This window comes from Podarcis erhardii, assembly GCF_964252035.2.
Source record: "Podarcis erhardii genome assembly, chromosome: 12".
NCBI lineage: Eukaryota > Metazoa > Chordata > Lepidosauria > Squamata > Lacertidae > Podarcis > Podarcis erhardii.
Genome location: NC_138513.1, coordinates 18,074,517 through 18,095,866, shown reverse-complemented (window position 1 = coordinate 18,095,866; position 21,350 = coordinate 18,074,517). Strand labels below are relative to the sequence as shown.

At 45.3% G+C, this 21,350-nt stretch overlaps 2 protein-coding genes across 4 annotated transcripts in view; both read right to left on the bottom strand.

Annotated features, from left to right (window-relative positions):
- Positions 1 to 6,213, bottom strand: part of ARHGAP21 (Rho GTPase activating protein 21) — a 105,108-nt gene extending 98,895 nt beyond the window's left edge. For 2 of the 3 annotated variants that reach the window (XM_081834168.1, XM_081834169.1), the window contains exon 1: positions 5,629 to 6,213. In XM_081834168.1, coding sequence (XP_081690294.1) covers positions 5,629 to 5,709 — 81 coding nt within the window. In that variant the 5' untranslated portion in view covers positions 5,710 to 6,213. The remainder of the gene's footprint in view (positions 1 to 5,628) is intronic. The other variant, XM_081834170.1, reaches the window with a different exon arrangement.
- The window catches only part of PRTFDC1 (phosphoribosyl transferase domain containing 1), a 168,159-nt gene that overhangs the window by 82,399 nt on the left and 64,410 nt on the right, over positions 1 to 21,350 (bottom strand). The window lies entirely within an intron of this gene.

The window sequence follows — 21,350 nt, the reverse complement described above, 5'->3', positions numbered from 1 at the left end:
ACTAGCATATTACTGAATATGTACAAAGTACACTGTTTAATTTTGCAACTAGGAAAATGAAACCAAGAAAGAGCCATTTATCACAGAACTAGGCCTTTTTGAATCTAACACTGAACTATTATTTAGCATAGCATATCCAAGGATCAAGCTTTCATCTTCCTACCACCTCCTTTCCCTCTCCCTCCTCTGTGGTGGCCTCAAGGAGCCTGAAAACTTTTGCTTCCACTTCTAAACTAACTAAAAGGTAAAAAGGTAAAGGAACCCTGGACGGTTAAGTCCAGTCAAAGGCGAATATGGGGTTGCGGTACTCATCTCGCTTTCAGGCCAAGGGAGCCAGAGTTTGTCCACAGAGAGTTTTCTGGGTCATGTGGCCAGCAGGACTTAACCGCTTCTGGCACAAAGGAACACTGTGACAGAAACCAGAGTGCACAGAAATGCCGTTTACCTTCCCGCCACACCGGTACCTATATATCTACTTGCACTGGTGTGCTTTCGAACTGCTAGGTTGGCAGGAGCTGGGACAGAGCAAAGGGAGCTCGCTCTGCCGACCTTCTGACCAGCAAGCCCGAATAGCTCTGTGGTTTAGATCACAACGCCACCCGTGTCCTAGAGCACCCTGTTACATATGAACCCAGAGAAACAGATTAGTTTAGAAGTGGGTGCTTCTAATCTGCTCTTCGCAGCCAAAGGAGAAGAGGAATGGGGAGGAGGAAGCACATGAGTGATCCAACACAATTGTCCAAGTTGGACCACAATGTCTGAAATGCAGCTGAACTCAATACCGTTACAGCCACACAATCTACCATTATAGATGATCACCCCCAGGAGCAACTAATTACCAACATGTTACAGGAAGTTTCAGACAATGACTGGAAACTTCTGTTGTTGAGTTCCAACCCATCTTCATCCCATTCTTCATACATGGCAGGCAGCTAAACAGAAAACAAGACTTGCCTATCATTATTTTCTAAAAAATATTAGAGGGTGCATTCAAACAAAGACACTAACCATGTATGAAAGTTTGCAGTCCTACATGCATTAACTCATGAATACATCCCACTGAAGTCAATGGGACTTGCTTCTGAATAAACCTGCAAAGAATCAATTTGCATTTGCAAACTCCTAGTTTCAGAGGACGTGCATTTAAAAACCAACAATGTGCATTCCTAAGGTCCAGACAACTTGTGATTTTTATCACATGACGTGTTTGCACCACACCACCACCACAAAAGTAGCCATGTGAATCAGTCAACCTTTGCAAAAACATTCTACACTATCCAACAGCAGTTCCTAAGGAAGTCCTCCCCCCCCCCCCAAAAAAAGAGCCCAGCAGTAAAAGAACTAATCAATTCCACCAGCCAAGGTGCAGGCATATGGCTAGAATTTTATCTCAGCTGTATTGTGGAGGAAGAGATATGGATTAACTCTCCATCACTCAGTGGTGTTTGGGATGGGAGGGGATGGAAAACCAAGACCAATTAGGTCTGCATGAATAGTGAGCCGCACAGAAATGAAATGGTGCTGAAGTTGGTACATGAAAAGTTTCAGTACTAATTAGTCCTCCTGTAATTAAGAATTTAATGTAAACACCTCCTGAGTTTGAATGAGTCACAGCATCCATTTTTAAAGACTATTAACGTCTCCTGTCATCACATCACCAGCAATAAAGCCATGAAACTGAGTGTAAAGACAAGTATAACACGTACATTATAGTAGTTATCCATATACTTTCGACTGCATGGCTAATTATATTCATAAATGAAACTCCATCTGTTGCTCCATAGTATGTTAGAGATTACCACATTGTGAATGGAATTGCATTATATAACGCCAAAACATTGCACAGTATGTGGGACTGTTCTGAAGTTGTTCTAGATTGTTTTCACATCTGATTCATACACATGCAAATATAACATCCAATGATAAAATGTGAGGACATCCCAGAATTCTCCTCAGCTTTCCAGAAAAAAACACACACCATGCCAGACAAAGCCATGCTCCTATCTGTGAAGTAGCTCAAGAGGAACATGTGAAAGGCACCCATGAAGAGAGAGTGAGCTGGTTTGCACTACACACTAAGCCAAACCTTGCCTTAATGAGGCAAGGTACAAACAATGTATGGCCTCTCAGAGGAGCTTGTAGTCACTCTGCTCCTTCTTGGCCCTTGTGGACACGGTGCATGCAAAACTAAGTCCTTTGCTACAGCTCATGCTTAGCGAGGGTTGAGTTTAATCATGTGTCCCAGTTTGGACAACACACACTCCAGCAAATTGTGGCTTGGCACAGCACAACAGCTAAAAAGAACGGGGATGGTCGAAGTGGCGGCAAGCTCCTCTCTAGGAGTCTGCCCGTGTGCATGGTCTTGCTTAAATTGGTTTGGCTTAGCATGCCCTGCAAAGCAGGACAGTGTATTCAGACTCCCACTTTTATTAAGTCTGTCAAGCCCTGGTCTGGTTCACTGTTCCTGGGAAATTTGTTAGAAGAGATTTCAGAAAGCCTCAGACTTGGTCCCTTTTCCTTTCTCCCACTCACTGTGGGATGAAACAAAATGAAGAGGAGATCCCTTGCCCTGCACAGAGAGGAACAGGGACAAGTGCATATAAACTCGAGAGTGGCATATAGTGAAAAGCAGGTGTACACAATATACCTGTCTTCTGTTCTCATATCTAACAAGAGACTCTAAGATGCAACAGCAGCAAACTATAGTATTTTCCAAAATGTATTATTGTCAGCACTGGACTAGTTCACGCATCATGATGCCTAATCACCAAACCGTGGCGGGGCAATCAAGAGCATCGCCCCTTTGGCTCACAGGCATCCTTCGCCAGAAATTTTCCACTCTTCCTATTTCGGTTAGTATTACCAGTGGTTCAGTTATTACATGACAGAACCAGCAAAAGCAGTTGACCTCTAAATTAAGGGACTGAAACAAGAATTAGAAGCTAGTTTCAAACTATGCTTAACAGTAACCAGATTTATGGAGGTTCAGACACAATGCTTAACCATAGTTAGCATTAACCCCAAAGAGAAGGGGGAAGGGAAGGAGGAGTGTGCAAGCCTGTGTCTGGCCACCAGAAAGCATGATTAAATTTTACTTAAATAAGAAAATATTCCAGTAGAGTTGCAATTCGACAGAAGTATATTGTATGCCTACTCTGTAAATGTCATGACTATTCAGCGTACAGAGGTGCTAAGGTTCATTCCACCAAACTGTGTTCCAAAAACTGTGCTGTCACCTATGCCATAAAATATGACTTCAAAGATCAATTCAAACACCATGTTAAACTTGACCATAAAAACACTGAAAGAAGTCTCCATATCTGTTGAAAACTATACACCATTCCCAGTGTTCTCCGGTTAAACCCACCCTACAGTAAGCGATTCCAGTTTTAAACCGAGGTACTGCTAAAGAAAGCTGCATTAAAATTGATATTCCCCCCCCAAATGAAAATAAAAAAGTCCAGTAAGTCCACCTTGGAATTGCTCATTTTGAAGAACCAACTAAACAGCCAGCTTCACTGTGAGGGTCCAGCTCCAACTGAGTTTGGTAGAAAGATGTACTGCTCTATTGGTGCCATAGAATGAGGTACACAGAACAGGAAATGCTGTTTTTGTTAATGAAATGCAATCTTTATTTAGGAATATAAAAACTCTGCCAGGGTGGAAAGACAGCCATACTGCTCTTAACAACCTAAAGTGTCTCTATGAACTGTACCGCTTGTATACACTCATAAACAGGAGCTGGTTCAATGAAAAGGTATCATCTTACCTATTTTATATGCCTCAACTCGAAGGGATTCATTATGGTTTACCATGCTAATGATAGGCAGATTATAGGAATGGTCTCAGAGAGCCCAGGATCCCACATCTTCTATACAGTGCACGAACTACTGAGAAATAATTATCAATCGTAGCTGTTTCTCTTCATTCACTGCTCTACTTTAATGTTCTCTCTCTCTCTCTCATACACACAGACACACACACACACACACACACGCAAACGATTGGGGAGAGGGGTAGAATCTATCTCTTGCTATCATTTGCAAAGATCACCGAATGCTAAGCCACAAACAATAACCTGTTACAGTTCTCCACCAAGTTTTTCTACTCAGAACTTATCCAGCTGTACAGATATATTAGAAGGCACACTTAACAGAGGATTGATCTTACAATACCACGTGGCACTGTTATATCAAAGCACTCGGGTAAGCCAAGGACAGAATAGTAGATTAAAGGCTCCCCTCTTAAATAAACACTATTTTTAAAAAGTGTCAAATTCCATTTCTCAAAAAGGGTATTGACAGCAATGCAGCTACAATTCACTTATATATTAAGCAAGGGTATATATAGCATAAGAAAATGACACAGAGGACACTTCCACCTCACAAGGACTTACACGCATGGGGCATGAAACTTTCACATACCATATGCTCCATATAAACACAGACACAGCACGATACTCCAGCATGCCTCAGTCCATCGGAAACCCTCATAAAAATTTGAATAAGAGGAGTCACCTTTGATGTGTAGTGCAGAACAAACACAGCACTGGCGGAGATTTAATGCTATTAGTACTATTAATATGGAGCCTGGGATGAAGGGTTGAAACAGGGGCCTTTCTAAGGACAAGCTATTAGTCTTGAACGTGCAGTGCCACCATTAAGGAATTAAAAATATACAACTTTCCAAATTAAAGATGCACATAGGAATATCCCAGGAACAACTCTGGACAGGGGAGCAGAGAGAAGAGGAACACTGTCTATAAAGCCCCTACACACTGGAATCTGCTGGAGCTGGCCTGTAAAAGCGAAATATGTACACACACACCAGGAGGGGGAAATGGAAGCGTGTCATTCAGGGTCTTAAAATACACACACACACATATATGCATACACACGAAGACTGCGCCGCCCTCTCTCCCCCCCCCCCTCAGATCAATGGGACAAAGGGAAGGGGGGGCAGAAGTAGGGAAAGATTAGGGGCTGTTGTTACCAAAGGGATTTTTCAAAAGACAGCAAAGATCTCGAGCAATTGGCTCTCTATGGAAAACAAGAGTCTTTTCAGTGAGGAGGTGCGGCGAAGGAGACTCCCCAAAGTCGTAAATGGGGACAGCCTGGGGGGGGGAGAGAGTAAGAGAAAGGAAGAAAAGAGGGCTTCTTTCTCTTCACACCACGGCCAGGTTTGGGGGCGATGGAAAACGCGGGAACAAATCCCACCCTAAACATTGTGCGGGAGGGGGGGGGAGAGGCGGCAGCTCCAAACTTTCTCTTTTTCCCGCCCCCTTCCCTGCTCCCCCCTTCCCTTCCCTTCCCTTCGCTCGAGGGTCGGGGGCGGCCGCCAACTCCTAGCGTCCAACTCCCGGCAACTCCGGGACGGGCGGGCAGGAAGGGAAGAGGGAGGCAGGCAGGCAACAGGGATGGGGCGGCCATTAAAGCCGCTCCAATCCAAGCCATTCCCCGCGCGCGGCGGCGGCTACCGCCCCTGGCTGGCTGCTCCAGCTCATCAACACGGGAGCAGCGCTCGCTCCCTCCGCCGCCCCCCGACCCAGCCAACGCCGCTCGGGCCGGACTCGGGACCCGCCCTTGCTCCCCCCCCCCCTCGGCTTCGCCCTCTTCGCCCCCTGCCTACCTGGCTGCAGCTCCTGGCGACTTCGGGCGGCTGGGTGTCTCCATCTCCCCCGGGTGGCCCCGCTGCCCGACGGGTCGCCATTATTTCATTTCCCAATTACAAAGGAAGCACAGATCCGCCGGAGTCCACATTGGAGGGGGGACGACGCATCAGAATAAAATTTAAAAAATATCTATGGGGAGCGCGGAGAAAAGAAGAGCGGGGAACAGTTTCCACATGCACCGAAGAGAGCAAAGCCTCTCCCTTTTAAGACGAGCAAAAAAAAAACCACCAACCATATAGAAGTATAGATATATCCGCCTCTTGGTGGGGGGACGGCAACAAAAAAAGAGGAATGTGTACACAGATCCCAGCCAAGCCCCGTCTCCACGGTGGGGTCTTTGGAGAGGGAGGGAGGGAGGGAGGAAAGGGATTCCTCCCACTTTTCAAGGAGCTGCGCGAGAGGCGGGGGGAGAAGATCCCGCCGGACTTTTCCAGCTTAACTCCGAAAAGTCCCCCTTCATCGCCCCGGCGAGGAGAAGAGGAAGATGTGTCAGTGGCCCGGGAAAAAGCCGCCGCCGCCGCCGCGCCTCCTGCTGCTGCTGCCGCCGCCGCCCCCCGCCCCTTGTTAGGCTAATTGCACTGGCTCGTCATCTTCCTCTTCCTCCTATCCCAAGCCCCAGACACAAGGGAGGAGAGGGCGGAGGAGAAGGGAAGCGCTGGCCGCCTCCGCCTCCTCGGTATAGACACACACACAGGAAAAGTGAAGAGAGGGAGAAAGTTGGCCGGGAAAACGAAGCGGGGCGGGCGGGCGGGCGGGCGAAAGATCCCTGTTCCCCTCCCTACAGCGGCGGGTTTTCCTTCCAGCCACCGAGAGAGAAAACAGGATCCAGTGGATGCTGTCAAGGGGACCGGATGATCGCTTATAAACAAGCCTCAGGAATTGCAGAACTTTTTTTTCTGCCCGATCCTACGATGCATGTGACTCGGAAGTCTGCCTTGTGTGCATACGATTTGCAGGCATTTGAGTCGGTCGAGCCCAGCCAGCAACCTGAGGCGCCAAGGAGGAAAAGAGCCCAGGCATTTGGGCTTTCCAGGACAAATCGAGGTGCGAAGAAGAAAACCTGTCTTTCCTCCCGTACAAGCTGCTCTCTCCCTTCCCAGGCTTGCTTCCCACATGCCGCGCGTGCTTTTACTTTCTAGAACTGTTCCTTTGGGGCTGCTTTTCGGCGGAGGGCGCGCCTGGCGTTGCAGGGTTGAAACAGGGACCATTTATTTTGAATGCAGACATCTTCCTAGGAAATCGTATCCTGGAATAAGCCCTCGCTCTCCAGAACCAGCTCTGGCGGCATCGCAGCGCCTAATATTATCCCTTTTTTTCAAACGGAAGCAAAGCGCGCGCTTCTGGAGGTTGTCCACACAGCTATACAATCGTTGGAAAAGCTGACGCTGGTCGTTCTGAGACACCTACGACGCTAGCAAATTGGTTTATTTTCCGTGAGGAAAAAATGAAGAACACCCCCCTCCCCTCGCTCCAATGCACTTTTTTTTAAAGGACTCTATTACAGTGTCCCACCGCCTCAGGCAATCTCGGTGGTGCCAGCTGCACCCATGTCTGGCTGCCAGCTGGGCGCTGTGTTCCCTTGATGCTGCTTTTGGGTGCGGGGAAGGAGCAGAGAGGACGGTTTTGCTGCCTTCTGCCAGCACAATGCCTGAGTTTCCCAAGCCGCTGGCCTTCCTGGGAGGGGGGAATGCTGGAAGTTTTTTTTTTTTTAATAATAATAATAATAATAATAATAATAATAATAAAGCAAAGCCGCAAGCAGACACCCTCCCATTGTTTGCTGCACACCACGCATGGTCTCTAGTCAATCTGTTTCCAGGCCGAAACAGCCCAGGCGCGGCTTGTGCAAACTCCCCGGAATTAAACTAACCAATAGGACTCTCTCCCCTCCCAACCCGAGCTTGGCTAGGCACCACCACACAGCGGAGGAAGAGCGAAGTTCCTGCTCTCCTCTCTCCGCTTGCCGCCTCTGCACGCAGTTCCTGCGCCTCCGCGCTAGGAAAACAGCAGGGATGGTCCACTGGGACGCGGTTGCCGCCCAAAGTCCCCGCAGGCAAACGGCTGGCACAGGACATTATTGGCACAGCAGGCCTCGCCTCTGGGTTCCCTCCTCACTCCCGGCTACAAAAACAAATCTCTCCAGAGGCTGTATAAGGCCAGACCCTCGTTGGATCTTGACACTCGGAAAATCTGCACAATTCCCCCGGGGCCAAGTGTATAGAGAGGCGATTTTTATTTTTATTTTTTATTTTATTGCTCTGGATTAATGACTCCAGACCATGTGCACACCAGCTTCACTTGAACAAGCTCCTGAGGTGCTTTCAAGTACTTAACCTCGGGTTAAGTACTTAATTCCTTCCGGAGGTCTGTTCTTAACCTGAAGCACCACTTTAGCTAATGGGGCCTCCTGCTGCCACTGCACTATTTCTGTTCTCATTCTGAAGCAAAGTTCTTAACCCAAGGTACTATTTCTGGGTTAGTGGAGTCTGTAACCTGAAGCACATGTAACCCGAGATACCACTGTACAATGGTACCTCGGTTTAAGAACAGTCCTGTTTACGAACGATTCGGTTTACAAACTCCGCAAAACCGGAAGTAGTGTCCCGGTTTGCGAACTGTACCTCGGTCTAAGAACGGAATCCGAACGGTGGAAGGGCACCGGCGGCGAGAGGCCTCATTAGGGAAAGCACTCCTCAGTTTAAGAACGGACTTCAGGAACAGATTAAGTTCGTAAACCGAGGTACCACTGTACTCTCAAGGTGGAGAGGGTGTGTGTCTTTATTTGACAGAGGATGGCCCTTTGTTTGAAAGGCTGCTCACCCAGGCCAAGTCTTAAAGACCATGCTTAAAGAAAAAGATCCCTAAAAAAGAAAAGGGAGGATGGGGCCTTCAAGTCCAACAGCACCTGGGAGCAAAACTGAGCAAGCACACAGGTCTCCTGGCCACAGTCCGGCCTACTTTGGGGAGATGCATTTCTATTTTAATTAGAAAAAAATAATTTCTAAATGTGCATATATAAGTACATACATGTGTATCTAAGTCTGCAGGCAATTTAAAAAAATGAAAATCAGTGTCCCAATATGGGGGACGGGATGTTAAGTAGCCACCCTGTCTCAAGGCCAGTCCATGCAATTCTGATTATGGAAGTCATGGGGTAAAGTGGACCAGAGGGAAGACTTCCACCATTTCATATGATGAAAATTGGATGGGTATATGTGTCACAGGAGGCCAGAACTCTACACACACCACTGTGCATAGTTGATACATGTGTGGACTTCCACGATCTTTCCAACCCCTTTTCAGACGTAGAAGGACTGCGGAGATCAGCAAAAGGAGCCTTTCAGCACAAGCTTTTGTGGTCCACTTCATCAGATGTGTGGAGTGTTATCCTCCTCCTCCGCACACATGTGTACAAGAAAATAAATTGTTCAAGGCGAGGTTAGATGTAAGGACAAAAACCTGTTAGGTTAGGGAGCTGATATCAGAAAGGGTGTCAGCATCCAGGAACCAGTAGAGGAACATTTCAGTCTACATACTCTGCTGCTGACCTGGAAATTGCTATTCAGAGGAAATTCAAAATAGATTCCAGCATGAAATAGTTGTAATGGAACTAGTAACTAAATAGGCTATTATTTTGGGCCCGAGTACAGACAATGGTTTCCTGTCCTACTACAAGTGTTTACATTTACTCAGCTATTATAAGATATTGTGGTCACCAATTACTGGCATTATGAATGGTCACTGCTTATTTTGCTTATGTTTCACCTCCAATGGAATTGTCAGACTATCTTTTGCCTGCTGACAAGCCCTGCCTGTTGGGGTAGGGGTGGGGGAGCAGGGATGATTTACTTTGAATATAGACATCCTTCCAAGGAAGTGAGGTCTGGTGTAGGGCATGTGGACATGGTTTGGGGAAAACAGCCTGGCAGGCCAGAGATTCCCCACCCATGTTCAAGGCCCATGCATAGAGGATACATATGATGGACTAGCCCACAAAAGTTTGCAACACAATACATTTAGCATGCCCTTTTGCTGCAATAGATTAATTGTTGGCATCTGTCTGCCTCAAGAGACAATGGAGTGCACTTCTGGAGGTGAAGTCAAACCACTGTTTTAGCAGCACTGAAGTGCCTCTCTGGGTAGCAAGCCCGGGCAGTGTGTATGGAGGTCCTGGGCTGCCAAGATGACAAGACCCCTGCTCCTCAGCCTTGCTGATATGGCCCAAAGGAAAACAGAGAAATATGTTTGGCACCAGCTTAGCTACAGGGGTTGCCAGAAAGAGGTGTACAAGGCGCCATCCAACCATCTTGGGGATTCCGTTCCAGATTCTTCTCCTGAAGATATCCCACAAAGCAGTGGAGGTTTAGGATCAGAGTTTTCCTTCTAGAAGAGCTACCTTCCCAGGTTGATGAGCCCCATCTGCCCCATCATTTCCCTCTACAACACATGCAGAAACTGCCTTCTTGGCCGTTGGACCTATTATGGGTCTCGCCCACTCAGTCTGCCAGAGCCTGTCTTTGCATGCAAGGGAAGTCTCTAACTCAGAGGGTTTAGGATCCATCAGCTACCCTCGCCTGGTTTAGCCATCTAGTCGAAGCTGTTCCTGGGACACTTATCCCCCTAGTAACTGTGCTCAGGATCACACGCTTCTTCTACAGTAGTGAATTTAAGCTCCACCTCTTCCTCCCTGGCCTTGAATTCCTGATCCTGTCAGAGTTTGGCTATACAAAGCAACATAAGACCTACACATTCTCTGTCTGTAGCCCCAAAAGGTCTTTTCCCTTCTATCTGTTGCCCAATTATCAATCCGGAATCCTACAACAACTTCCAAATCCTCAGGCAAAAGGAAGGGATTAAATTAAACCTCCACTTTTTCCACACACACTCCTTTCTCTCTTTCACAGCAGCAACATAAGCCAATTCACCTCAGAAAAGTATATTGGAAGAACGCAGGTGCCACATTCCTCAAGAGATTTTTCCCTTTCGCCTCAGGCACCTGCAATTTTCAGGTAAATTTGATATCCCTCTCATTAATGTGGCTTTAATGAGGCTTGGAGGTCTCTGTTCATTGGTTTCTTGCAAACAGAAAACTAGCCTAGCTTTTGCAGCTCTACCTCCCCAGCATCTTTGCCCGAAGGAAGCAGCCCACAATTCCCCTAGACCAGAGATGGCTAACCCATGACCCTCCAGGTGTTGTCAGATTCCAATCCTGACCCAGAGGTCACGCTAGCTGATGGGACTGGTGGGAATTGCAGTCCAGCATTATCTGAGAGAGGCACCAGACAAACGAACAGGCAATTCCTCGACATTTTGCTGCAGGGATTCACCACCAGAACTGCCCCCCTGGGATACTGCAAACCACTTCTGATTAAGGCAACAACAGAAGCAAAGCAAAGCAACCCTCTCCAGCCATTTAGCATTCATATTTGTGTTCAGGACTCATGAGACATTCTAAGAAATGCTACCATCTGCCAAACAGCCCTATAGTCTTTTTGAAGCTAGAGCCCATTTCAGTTCAGACTTGCAACATCCGACCCACTTGATTTTGCCCTGCCACTGTCCATCTTTCTCCTTCCAAGGTAAACTGATGCAAAAGGAAACCAGTTATATAAATACTTTGGAAAGCAGAGCTTGTAATTGAATAATCTTGGGTCCTTTCACTAACCCTGGCAATAATTATTTCCATTTTTCTTCTTGTAAAAAAAACACCCTTAAAAAACAATGACAACAAACAACTTAGCCGTGGCACTCACCTAAGAGTAGGGCATGGCTGATTTGTGGGTCCCAATCCACCAGTTGAAGACCAGTGTTATAGTCAGTACAGAGTTAAGCAAAAAGCCTGTATTATTTGTCTGTAGGGACCCTTGGCTCAACATGCATACATTCACACATACAGAAGGAGTGCTTTGTCAACATCCCTGTTTCTGATTCTGAAGTTTTCATAGGGACATTAATCTATGTTATATTTGATCACCACTGCTTTGAGAAGCCAAATCCTATCTCCAGAGGTAGGAGGGGCTAGTCATTAACATCAGCAAATTTCACGAGCTCAATATCTACTTCAAACAGAGTGGCCAGGTAAAAAGCCTTAGAGCATGTCCCTTCTAAAAAATCACATTCAGATGAAAATACATTCTATTGAAAATGAACCTGTTGCTAACTCTTTCCTCCAGCATCCTGCTTATTTATAGCTTTCAGCTATGATTTGATTGCATCTGGACCCTGAGCCTATTGAAACATACACCAAATTGCACTGACTACTGATTGCCTCTTTCGAGTTTGTAGGAAGCCTCCAGCATAAGCTACCTATTAAGCCCAATTTACGTTTCTCCCCGAGTTCCTGTGGCAGAAGTTCTGCTGTGTGACAGACAGAAATTCAACAGGGGCAACCTTTGCCTGGTGCATGGAAAACCTGCAGTTCTACTTGCTACAATAGGTGGAAAGAGCAGGTAGGAGAAGTTACTGCTGATCTACTGATCACCATCATCTACTGATGATGTATTTTTTTAAAAGGATGGTGTAAACTTACTGGTTCCAATCTGGCCATTCTTCCTGCTCTCACCTCCTGATCAAGTTTACACCGTTAACAGCAGTGTCCTTAACTCTAAGTTTTTGCTCAACTTCTAAGTTGAGTCATATATAAGACTGCGTACACACCATATATTTAAAGCACGTGTTTCCCCCACAAAGAATCCCGGGAACTGTAATTTACCCATCACAGGGCTGCAATTTCCAGCACCCTTAACAGACAGAGGGCCTTCTCGGTAGTGGCGCCCGCCCTGTGGAATGCCCTCCCATCAGATGTCAAGAGAATAAACAACTATCTGACTTTTAGAAGACATCTGAAGGCAGCCCTGTTTAGGGAAGTTTTTAATGTTTGAAGTTTTATTCTGTTTTTAATGTTCTGTTGAAAGCCACCCAGAGTGGCTGGGGAAACCCAGAGTGATGGGCAGGGTAGAAATAATAAATTATTATTATTATTATTATTATTATTATTATTATTATTATTATTATTATTAACAACAACAACAAACTATTCTTTGGGCGGGGTGGGGAGTCACAGGTTTTAAATCTTTGGTATGTGTGCAACTTATGGGGAACAGAGATAGGGAACCTGTTTTCCAGTTGTTACAGCCCAACCACATCCAGAGTGTGAGAGGTTCTCCACCCTGATGGAGATTTTGCAGGTTGAGAGTGAGGCAGCAGCAAACATTGTTCAGCATGTCTGAGTGACTCATCTGTCTGTCGAAGAATAAAGTGCCCAGCTGTGTATATTAGTGTATTTAATGAACAGAAATGGGCCTTCATGTTGGGCTCGCCATCCTTGCACCAGCATTGTTTGGCTATGCAGATTGCAATGTACAAAGATTAAATGTGTGTTTTTAACTGGCACAGATTAAAGAACCAGGCATAATGTGTGGTATTCATACAAGGAATATATTAATGATTAATTACCACTCTGCACCAGTTCTATGTCAATATGCTACAGGCTTTGAATTAAAAAAGCCGCAAGCTGCGCACCAGAAGTGCAATCAGCAATCACACAATGACTAGGCCTCTCAAGTGACACCAGTGAACTAAAAGGCGAGTTAATATAATGTTTTCAGCACAACTCCCTGCCTGCTGAAACAAGGCACATTCAGATGTTTGCAGCGCTGATGAATTATTGACACCTAATAGTGCTCAGCATTCTTTAAAGCAGCTTAAGGCTGCAGTTCTGAACATGCTTATGAGGGAATAAACCCCACCGAAAAGAGCAGCACTTAGGGACCCACTTCAAAATAATAACAACAACATAAGGATGCTGCTGTTCTGACCCAGCGTAAGTCAGCTGTAAATGTAACAGTGGTCCCAGCAGCTGAAGACCAGTATCATTGGTCCTTGAACTGCAGTAACGTCTCCTGCTTGTCGGATGGAAGGTGCAGGTAGATGCGTGCAGAAACAAATCTCTTACTTCAGCATGGCTGGAAGGCAGCCTCTTCCACTAAGGTAGTAAAAGTTGCATCTGTCGCTCTGCCTACTTTTGCCTTTAGCTATAGCCACTTTTGCCTTTGGCCTGGGCCTCCAGAAGTTTGTCCGCAAGGTAATGTGGCCCCTAGGCTGAAAATGGTTCAGCCACCACCACCACACCTGCTCCTCTCTTAGACTGTTGAATTGTAAACACTGTGTTGTCTCTGAGTGCAAAGTTGGTATTATATAGACAACAGACAGATATGTTAATAGCCTGTAGATCCTGGCAGTAATTGGAAATCCTACTTGCTGCAATCAATGGGACATATGTAAAAAAGTGTTTGTGCACCATGTTATTTTAGAGTTGGGATCATTATTTGAAATTTTCATATTTGTTTCAAATATGTGTGCCTCAAATTCCTGTGCTGTCTAGTAAAAGATGATGATGATATTACAGTATTATTATTATTATTATTATTATCACCAAGCCCTTGCTGCTTATGATTACTGGGACTAGACGCCAGCCCTTCAATGTCTGCATTTAGAGACCTGGTCTGAACAAAGAGAGACCTGGTCTGAACAAAGACCTTGGATTCTTATCTCATTATACATGACAAAGCCATTTTTCACCTTTTCACCCCTTGCTTTTTCCTGTAAGACCTATTGCAGTCGTTAAGAGTCGTCAACAGGCTCATCACAGCTATCTGCCAATCACCCATTCCCACCACCCTTCTGAGTAATACCCCTCCCCACCTTCTCACTATATAGAAGGGTCTGGTGACTTCTGTTTCAGTGTAGCTGAAGAAGTGTGCATGCACACGAAAGCTCATACCAAGAACTAACTTAGTTGGTCTTTAAGGTGCTACTGGAAGGAATTTTTTTATTTTGTTTTGCATTTAGGAAGACATTTTACATTTTTGAGCGCTCCATAGTATTTTGACTGATGCAAGTTTTGTCTGCTGTTTTATACTGCTTTACTGTTCACTTTATTGCACGTTGCTCTGATCTCCTTATGGAGGAAGAACGGGGCACAAACTATTTTAAATCAATAAAGTGAACTATGGTGCACCATCTTATACAGATATATCTTATACAATAAAGCGAGATGAGCGCCGCAACCCCAGAGTCGGTCACGACTGGACCTAATGGTCAGGGGTCCCTTTACCTTTACTGGTTAGCTGCATTAAACTCACAATGCATAGTTTTGTTATTGTGGGTTTTTATATTGGCCATTCTTCTTTGTCTTCCTCAGTCGTGACAACTTCTTGAGAACAACAGTGATGACACAGATGACCATGTTAATCTGGAAGACATAGTTTATGGATGTTTTTTACAAGGTACAGTTTTGATGAGTGCACATTGCTGTTATACGGCAACTAAAATTGTATCTTTTGATGTACATGCAGGTAGAGTCAGTTGGCCCTACTTGCCCAAGGTGTATTTTCACATTGTTTTTGCATGATGTACACAAGGCTAAACAAAAAATCAAAAAATCCATGCACTTTAAACATTATGGCTATTGACTAAACAGATTTGTAATTGTCAGCACTTGTAGAGCCACATATTTTCTTCTGAGCTTATTTTTGTTATATTTCACCATGAGGGCTAGAAACTTCACTTTTCTTGAAAATGAAAGTAGGAAATTCTCTCATTAATGTTTTATAAATGATTGGGGTTATTATAACCTCTACTTTGTTCACCTCTGCATTCCTTTTTTGTTTGCTAACACAGAAAGTTAACTTCATATTGTACTCTGCCATCTGCAGGACCAGAAGGGATTAATTTTGATTTCCTTTGAATTCTTTTGGCAGTCACCACTTCCTCTCTGGAGTCAGATCATAAACAGTGCAGAAATCTTGATAAATAATTAGCAAATAAGTAAATATTAGTCTTGCTAGCTATCATTTGTGATCCATTTAATTCAGCATGGCAGCTTTTTTCTTTATTTTCTTTTTTAGAAAAAGGGGGGGGGGGTTGGGACCAGGGAAGATACGTACATAAAAAGTGTGCTAATGCATGGTTACAAAAAAAGTTTATACAAGCCGTATTTATTTTCGACAGTATGTCCCTGCCAATTTGTTGAAGGTAGAATATGTATCTAAATAAATAGCAATGACATAAATAAAATTATCTAGAAATAAATACAGGAAAAACATAGCATCTTCGCATTTGGAAAAGACTTTAAAAACAACAACATGCAACCAAATATTTGGCTAGTTAAATTCCACCCATAAGAGTGCATGGCTACTCAGAAGCCCCATTAAATTCAATGGTACATGCTCCCATGTAAGTGAGCAGAGGATTTTAGACTTCCCCACTGCCATTGCTTGTTCAGCTTTGTTGAACCTTGGCTCTTTTCAGACACAATATCCAGCCCACTTGGTCCCTGCCCAGGCTGCTCTGCAGAGGCTTTCCCATCAGCCCCTTCTTTTAGGCCTCTTGTTTTCTTAGTTCTGTGTTTCCTTCACGCGCCCTCTCAGGTTCCTCCTTTGGCTCTCTGCCTGCCTGGGACCTTTCCCTGCTCAGCTTCTTAGCATCCAGCTGCTCGGCCTCTTTCCCTTTCCCAATCAGAGCGATGGCACCGAGCCTCACGATGGAACGGACACAGCTCAGTGAGACAACATCAGAGGTCCCAGGTTCAGTCCCCAGCATCTTCAGTTAGGAGTGGAAATGGCCTCTGTTTGAAACCCTGGGGAGCTGCTGCCAGGCTGTGCAGGCAATCCCAAGCTAGATGGATCAGTGGCTTGGCTCAATATAAGTAGCACCCTACCTTCTTCCTATCTTACATACATGTTATTTATATGCTGCCTTTCCATAGTTCAAACCATGCTCAATGCAGCTTACAGCATGAAAAAAATTGCAGAATTGCAACGTAACAAAGGTAAAGGGACCCCTGACTGTTAAGTCCAGTCGTGACTGACTCTGGGGTTGCGGCGCTCATCTCGCTTTACTGGCCGAGGGAGCCGGTGTACGGCTTCCGGCTCATGCAGCCAGCATGACTAAGCCACTTCTGGCGAACCAGAGCAGCGCACGGAAATGCTGTTTATCTTCCCGCCGGAGCGGTACCTATTTATCTACTTGCACTTTGACGTGCTTTCGAACTGCTAGGTGGGCAGGAGCTGGGACCGAACAACGGGAGCTCACCCCGTTGCAGGGATTCGAACCGCCGACCTTCTGATCGGCAAACCCTAGGCTCAGTGGTTTAGACCACAGTGCCACCCGCGTCCCGTAACAAAAGTAGTCATAAACAATAAACGTCAAAAATACACAACCAAATTAAACAATGTCCACATAAATCACAATTAGATCTATCTATCTATCTATCACACCAAACCTGCAACACAATCCCATAAACAAACTCCAGCCCAGAGGGTAGGGCAGCCTCAGTTTTCGTAGCTGCAGTCAGTTAGGAGACCTGTCCTCCGAAGTCAGATGGGGAAAGGCCTACAAGGCAGGGAGCAAATTTTCCAGGGCTCATAGAGCTCCTATTTGTTGGGCTTTGAGTAAACATATTCTCAAGATCCCTTTGCTCTTCCTCCTTCCTTCAGGTATCAGCCTTATTCAAAAAACAAAATACAACTTAATCTTCACAGGAGGCAACTTAATCTTAATCTTAGGAACTTAATCTTCACAGGAGGCAAAGGAAGGGTAAAGCCACAATCCCATGCATGCTTACCCGAGAGGAAGCCCCACTGAGCACAGTATAAGGCTGACTTCCATGCATAGGATATGACTGCTAGATGCAGGGCAAGCATTTATTCAACAGGACTAGTGTCAATGAGGCTGTGGCTGAAAGTTACTGATATCTATGAGTAGAATCTCAGGCCAATCGATTACAAATCTCCCAGTGACTTAAATGCAGCCAGGATTTCACCAAACAGTTATCTAATTACATCTTACATTTGGAACAGACGATACGCTGAAAATCAATATAAGTGCATCAGGAGCATTTGGATGTGCTCATCTGACAGCTGCTTCCGATATACTATATTCCACAATAAGGCAATTTAGCATCATGATTAATGATGTTGTGCTGACAATCAATGTTCTCTTTTTTTCTGAAGCATCAGAGGCCTGTTTGTTCGTGCAGCCTGGGTAGATGTAAGTAATACTTTCCCTTTCTCCGGCCTCTGCTGCAGTCACAATTCAACTACTTTCTGCTTAAAGCCAATTGATTTGTAGTAACTCTCTTACGATGGAATCCACTTTTTTATTTTATTTTAAGGATTTTATTAAACCGAGTCACTTCATCTGTCTCAGGGATAGGGAATACTCCCCCGCTATGGGGCTGCATTCTCTTGGGGGTGATCTGTAGAGGGTCACATGTTCAGGAGGGGCAGGGGTTGGAGCAGATGGTAGGAGGGGCCAGAACCCCCCCCCCATGCTTTCTCTTTTAATCACACACACCATCCAACCATTTATTCAGACATACACAAGCAGGCACCCTATTCATCTAATTGTTCTCCCCTTTCTCACATACCCTCATCCTTCCATTCACACATGCACATGCCTGCATATCATTGATTCCTCATGTGCACACCCACCCACCCACCCACAAAATTTGCCTCCTCCTTTCCTCTCTCTCATTCCCCCTTCTTTCTTTCATTCTGCCCCCAGCCACATTGGCACAGCTCAAAAGAAGGAAAGCACATTACATCCACAAGCAACCGGCTCATTTGTCATAGGAAGTTTGCTTCATTTTCTTAGCAGTTTCAGTCGGTCACTTGTAGATATACTGGTGAAATTATGATAGACAGTACCTTTAACTAGTGATATACTCAGCCAGTTGCAGAGCTCCAATTCTCAGAGTTGCCTGGGAAGCGGAATTGACTGCTAAATCACTCTGATAATTGTTCCTTTTTGGAAGGAAACAGGTGTCTCCCAAGAAATTTTCAACGCACTTAACAAATGTCAGTTTCCAGAATTCTTTGGAGGAAGACGTCGCTATTTAAAGTACTATTATAGTGCTTTCAGTGTAGGGCTGCCATACATCCGGGTTTCCCCAGGAATGGGCAAAATGCCCAGGAAAACCCGGACGTATGGCAACTAGGGCAATTTTTATGGTGCAAACAAGGCCTTTGCATCAGGTCCTACTTGTAGATTTTCTACTTTGTACCATCCCTGAACCAGGGGCAGTTTTGATCGCTGTTTTGATTCCTTTCTGTTGTCTCCCCACATGCACACATGGGTGAGAAAGACCTTTAGCCCAAATTGAAAGAAGAGGGCTTTCCATAAAAGTGGCTCAGCTTATCTTTGTGAACAGCTTCTTCCAGGCAAGTGAAAGAATAAGGAAAATGGAGACCTAGGCTGGGTTGAAGGGTAGCAAGGATTCCTCCTCACTCCTTACCGAACCCTCTCATTTATCTTAGCCACCCAGCTTCTCCTGCCACCCAGTCCGTCATCCAGGCTGCCGCCAAGACGATGCAACCAGGGCCACCATATTCTTCCCTGTTTCTGGGTCATAGTGGCCTGTGATCAAGGACACCAATGCTTTTAATTATGCAATGGAGATAATTGCAGCTGCCACACTAATTCTCTTGGGATTCTATGCCTGTCTAATACCATTGGATGCAGGAGGTTTGAAAAGGCAAAATGGGGAACCAAAGGATCTTTCCATCTTTGCGGAAACACGAAGTCCCTTGGCAGGGACCCAGGGGGTGAAGAAACGCATTATCATCCCCTATTGACCAAATATGATTCGGTATTCCAGAAAGCCAAATGGCCTCCTACTCGCTCTTGCCTGCCAAAGTCTACGACTGCCTACACTTTTCTTATTAAAGGCGCTTGTTTCCTATGGCAACGCCTCGCAATTACTTCTTGTGAATATGAATCCACACTTGCAAGGCAGGGTGCTGGCATTTGAGGTCAGCGTTAAATTGAGCATTTGCTTCTACCAGGAAAGAGCACACTGCCAATGCATGCACCCTACCCCTTATCCCTCAGTGACCAGGGCCAGCATCAGTGGTCAGCATCACTGGGCACCTGCCAAGGCCCATGTCCCCATAAGGGGCCCAGGGCCAATACCTGGAGCTCCTCCTCTTCCTCACTGTCATTTCCTGTTCACAGCTTCAGCCTAAACAAGTGGGCAGTGGCAAGAGTGGAGAGGGGGCCATTTTCCTCCAATTGGCTTGTCCTTTCCCAGAACGCAGGTGGCGCTGTGGTCTAAACCACTGGGCTTGCCAATCAGAAAGTCGGTGGTTCGATCCCCGTGATGGGATGAGCTCCTGTTGCTCAGTCCCTGCTCCTGCCAACCTAGCAGTTCAAAAGCATGTCAAAGTGCAAGTAGATAAATAGGTACCGCTCTGGCAGGAAGGTAAACGGCATTTCCGTGCGCTGCTCTGGTTTCTCCAGAAGTGGCTTAGTCATGCTGGACACATGACCCAGAAAAACTGTCTGCAGACAAGCGCCAGCTCCCTTGGCCAGTAAAGCAAGATGAGCGCTGCAACCCCAGAGATGCTTGCAACTGGACTTAACTGTCAGAGGTCCTTTACCTTTTTACCTCCCCTCTGGGCAGCTGTGATAAATGTGCTCAAGGAGAAGGCAAGTGAATTGGCTGTTGTAAAAACAGCGAGAAAAAGCAGAGTTCACTAAGGACCGTTTGCCCCAGAGCCCCACAGAACCAAAAAACAGAATTGTCACGTTATGCGCATTTCACCTAGTATCTCCTTCTACTGCTTCTGCTTCTTCCAGGGCGCTGTGATTCTTCTATAAGTGTCACAAGGGCACTCTCACATTACAATCGCAGTATCTGCCACTTCCATTTTGTCTTCTTAAGGTGCTTTTTGTTTAAAGGGACATGACAAAGTTGTATAATGGCACCTTGGTTCTCAAAACTAATCCATTCCGGAAGTCTGTTCCAAAACGAAGGCACGCTTTCCCATAGAAAGTAATGCAAAATGGATTAATCTTTTCCAGACTTTTAAAAACAACCTCTAAAACAGCAATTTAACATGAACTTTACTGTCTGACAAGGCCATTGATCCATAAAATAAAAGTAATAAACAATGTACTGAAGTCACATAATCAGTAGCTGAACTGGGTTCCACACAGTCATAAAAAAAAGAGTCGCAAAACCAAAAACGCAAAATAAACAGCAAAAACAAAAAGACCTCAGTGTAACACTCAAAATGAAAGTGTGGCACTCAAATCGGAAGTGTAACATTCAAAACAGATCACGTTTGGCTTCTGAAAAAAGTTCGCAAACCGGTTTGCAGTGTTTGGGTTCCAAGTTGTTTGAGTACCAAGGCATTTGAGAATCAAGGACCACTGTAAATGTATCTGCTGCATGGTGCAAGATACATATATATAATGCTTGAGGCTGTAACTCAATGAAGCTGAATGGTGGACGATTCAGAAAAAAGGAAGTACTGAGTCTTGCACGTCTACATGTGTTGTAATGAACATTATATGATAAACTGACATACATACTGAGTCATTCCTTTGTTGAGGTTAATTAGCAACATTGACATTGTGCCAATTAATGTGTGCTTGATATTCCTACTCAGTTTCACCTTCATTAACAAATGGCAAGGAACGCTTTGTACATTCACCCTTGCTCCACATTGAGATGGAGGCTGATTTAAACCCTCCCCGCAAATAGTATGTATGGTATTTCTCTCCTACCCTTAATAATATTTATCCCAGAGCAGGGATTATACACATATGTACACTGTTCGGTTTCTCATTACTCGGTGACATAATCATCAGGCTTGGCTCACAAGTGCATATT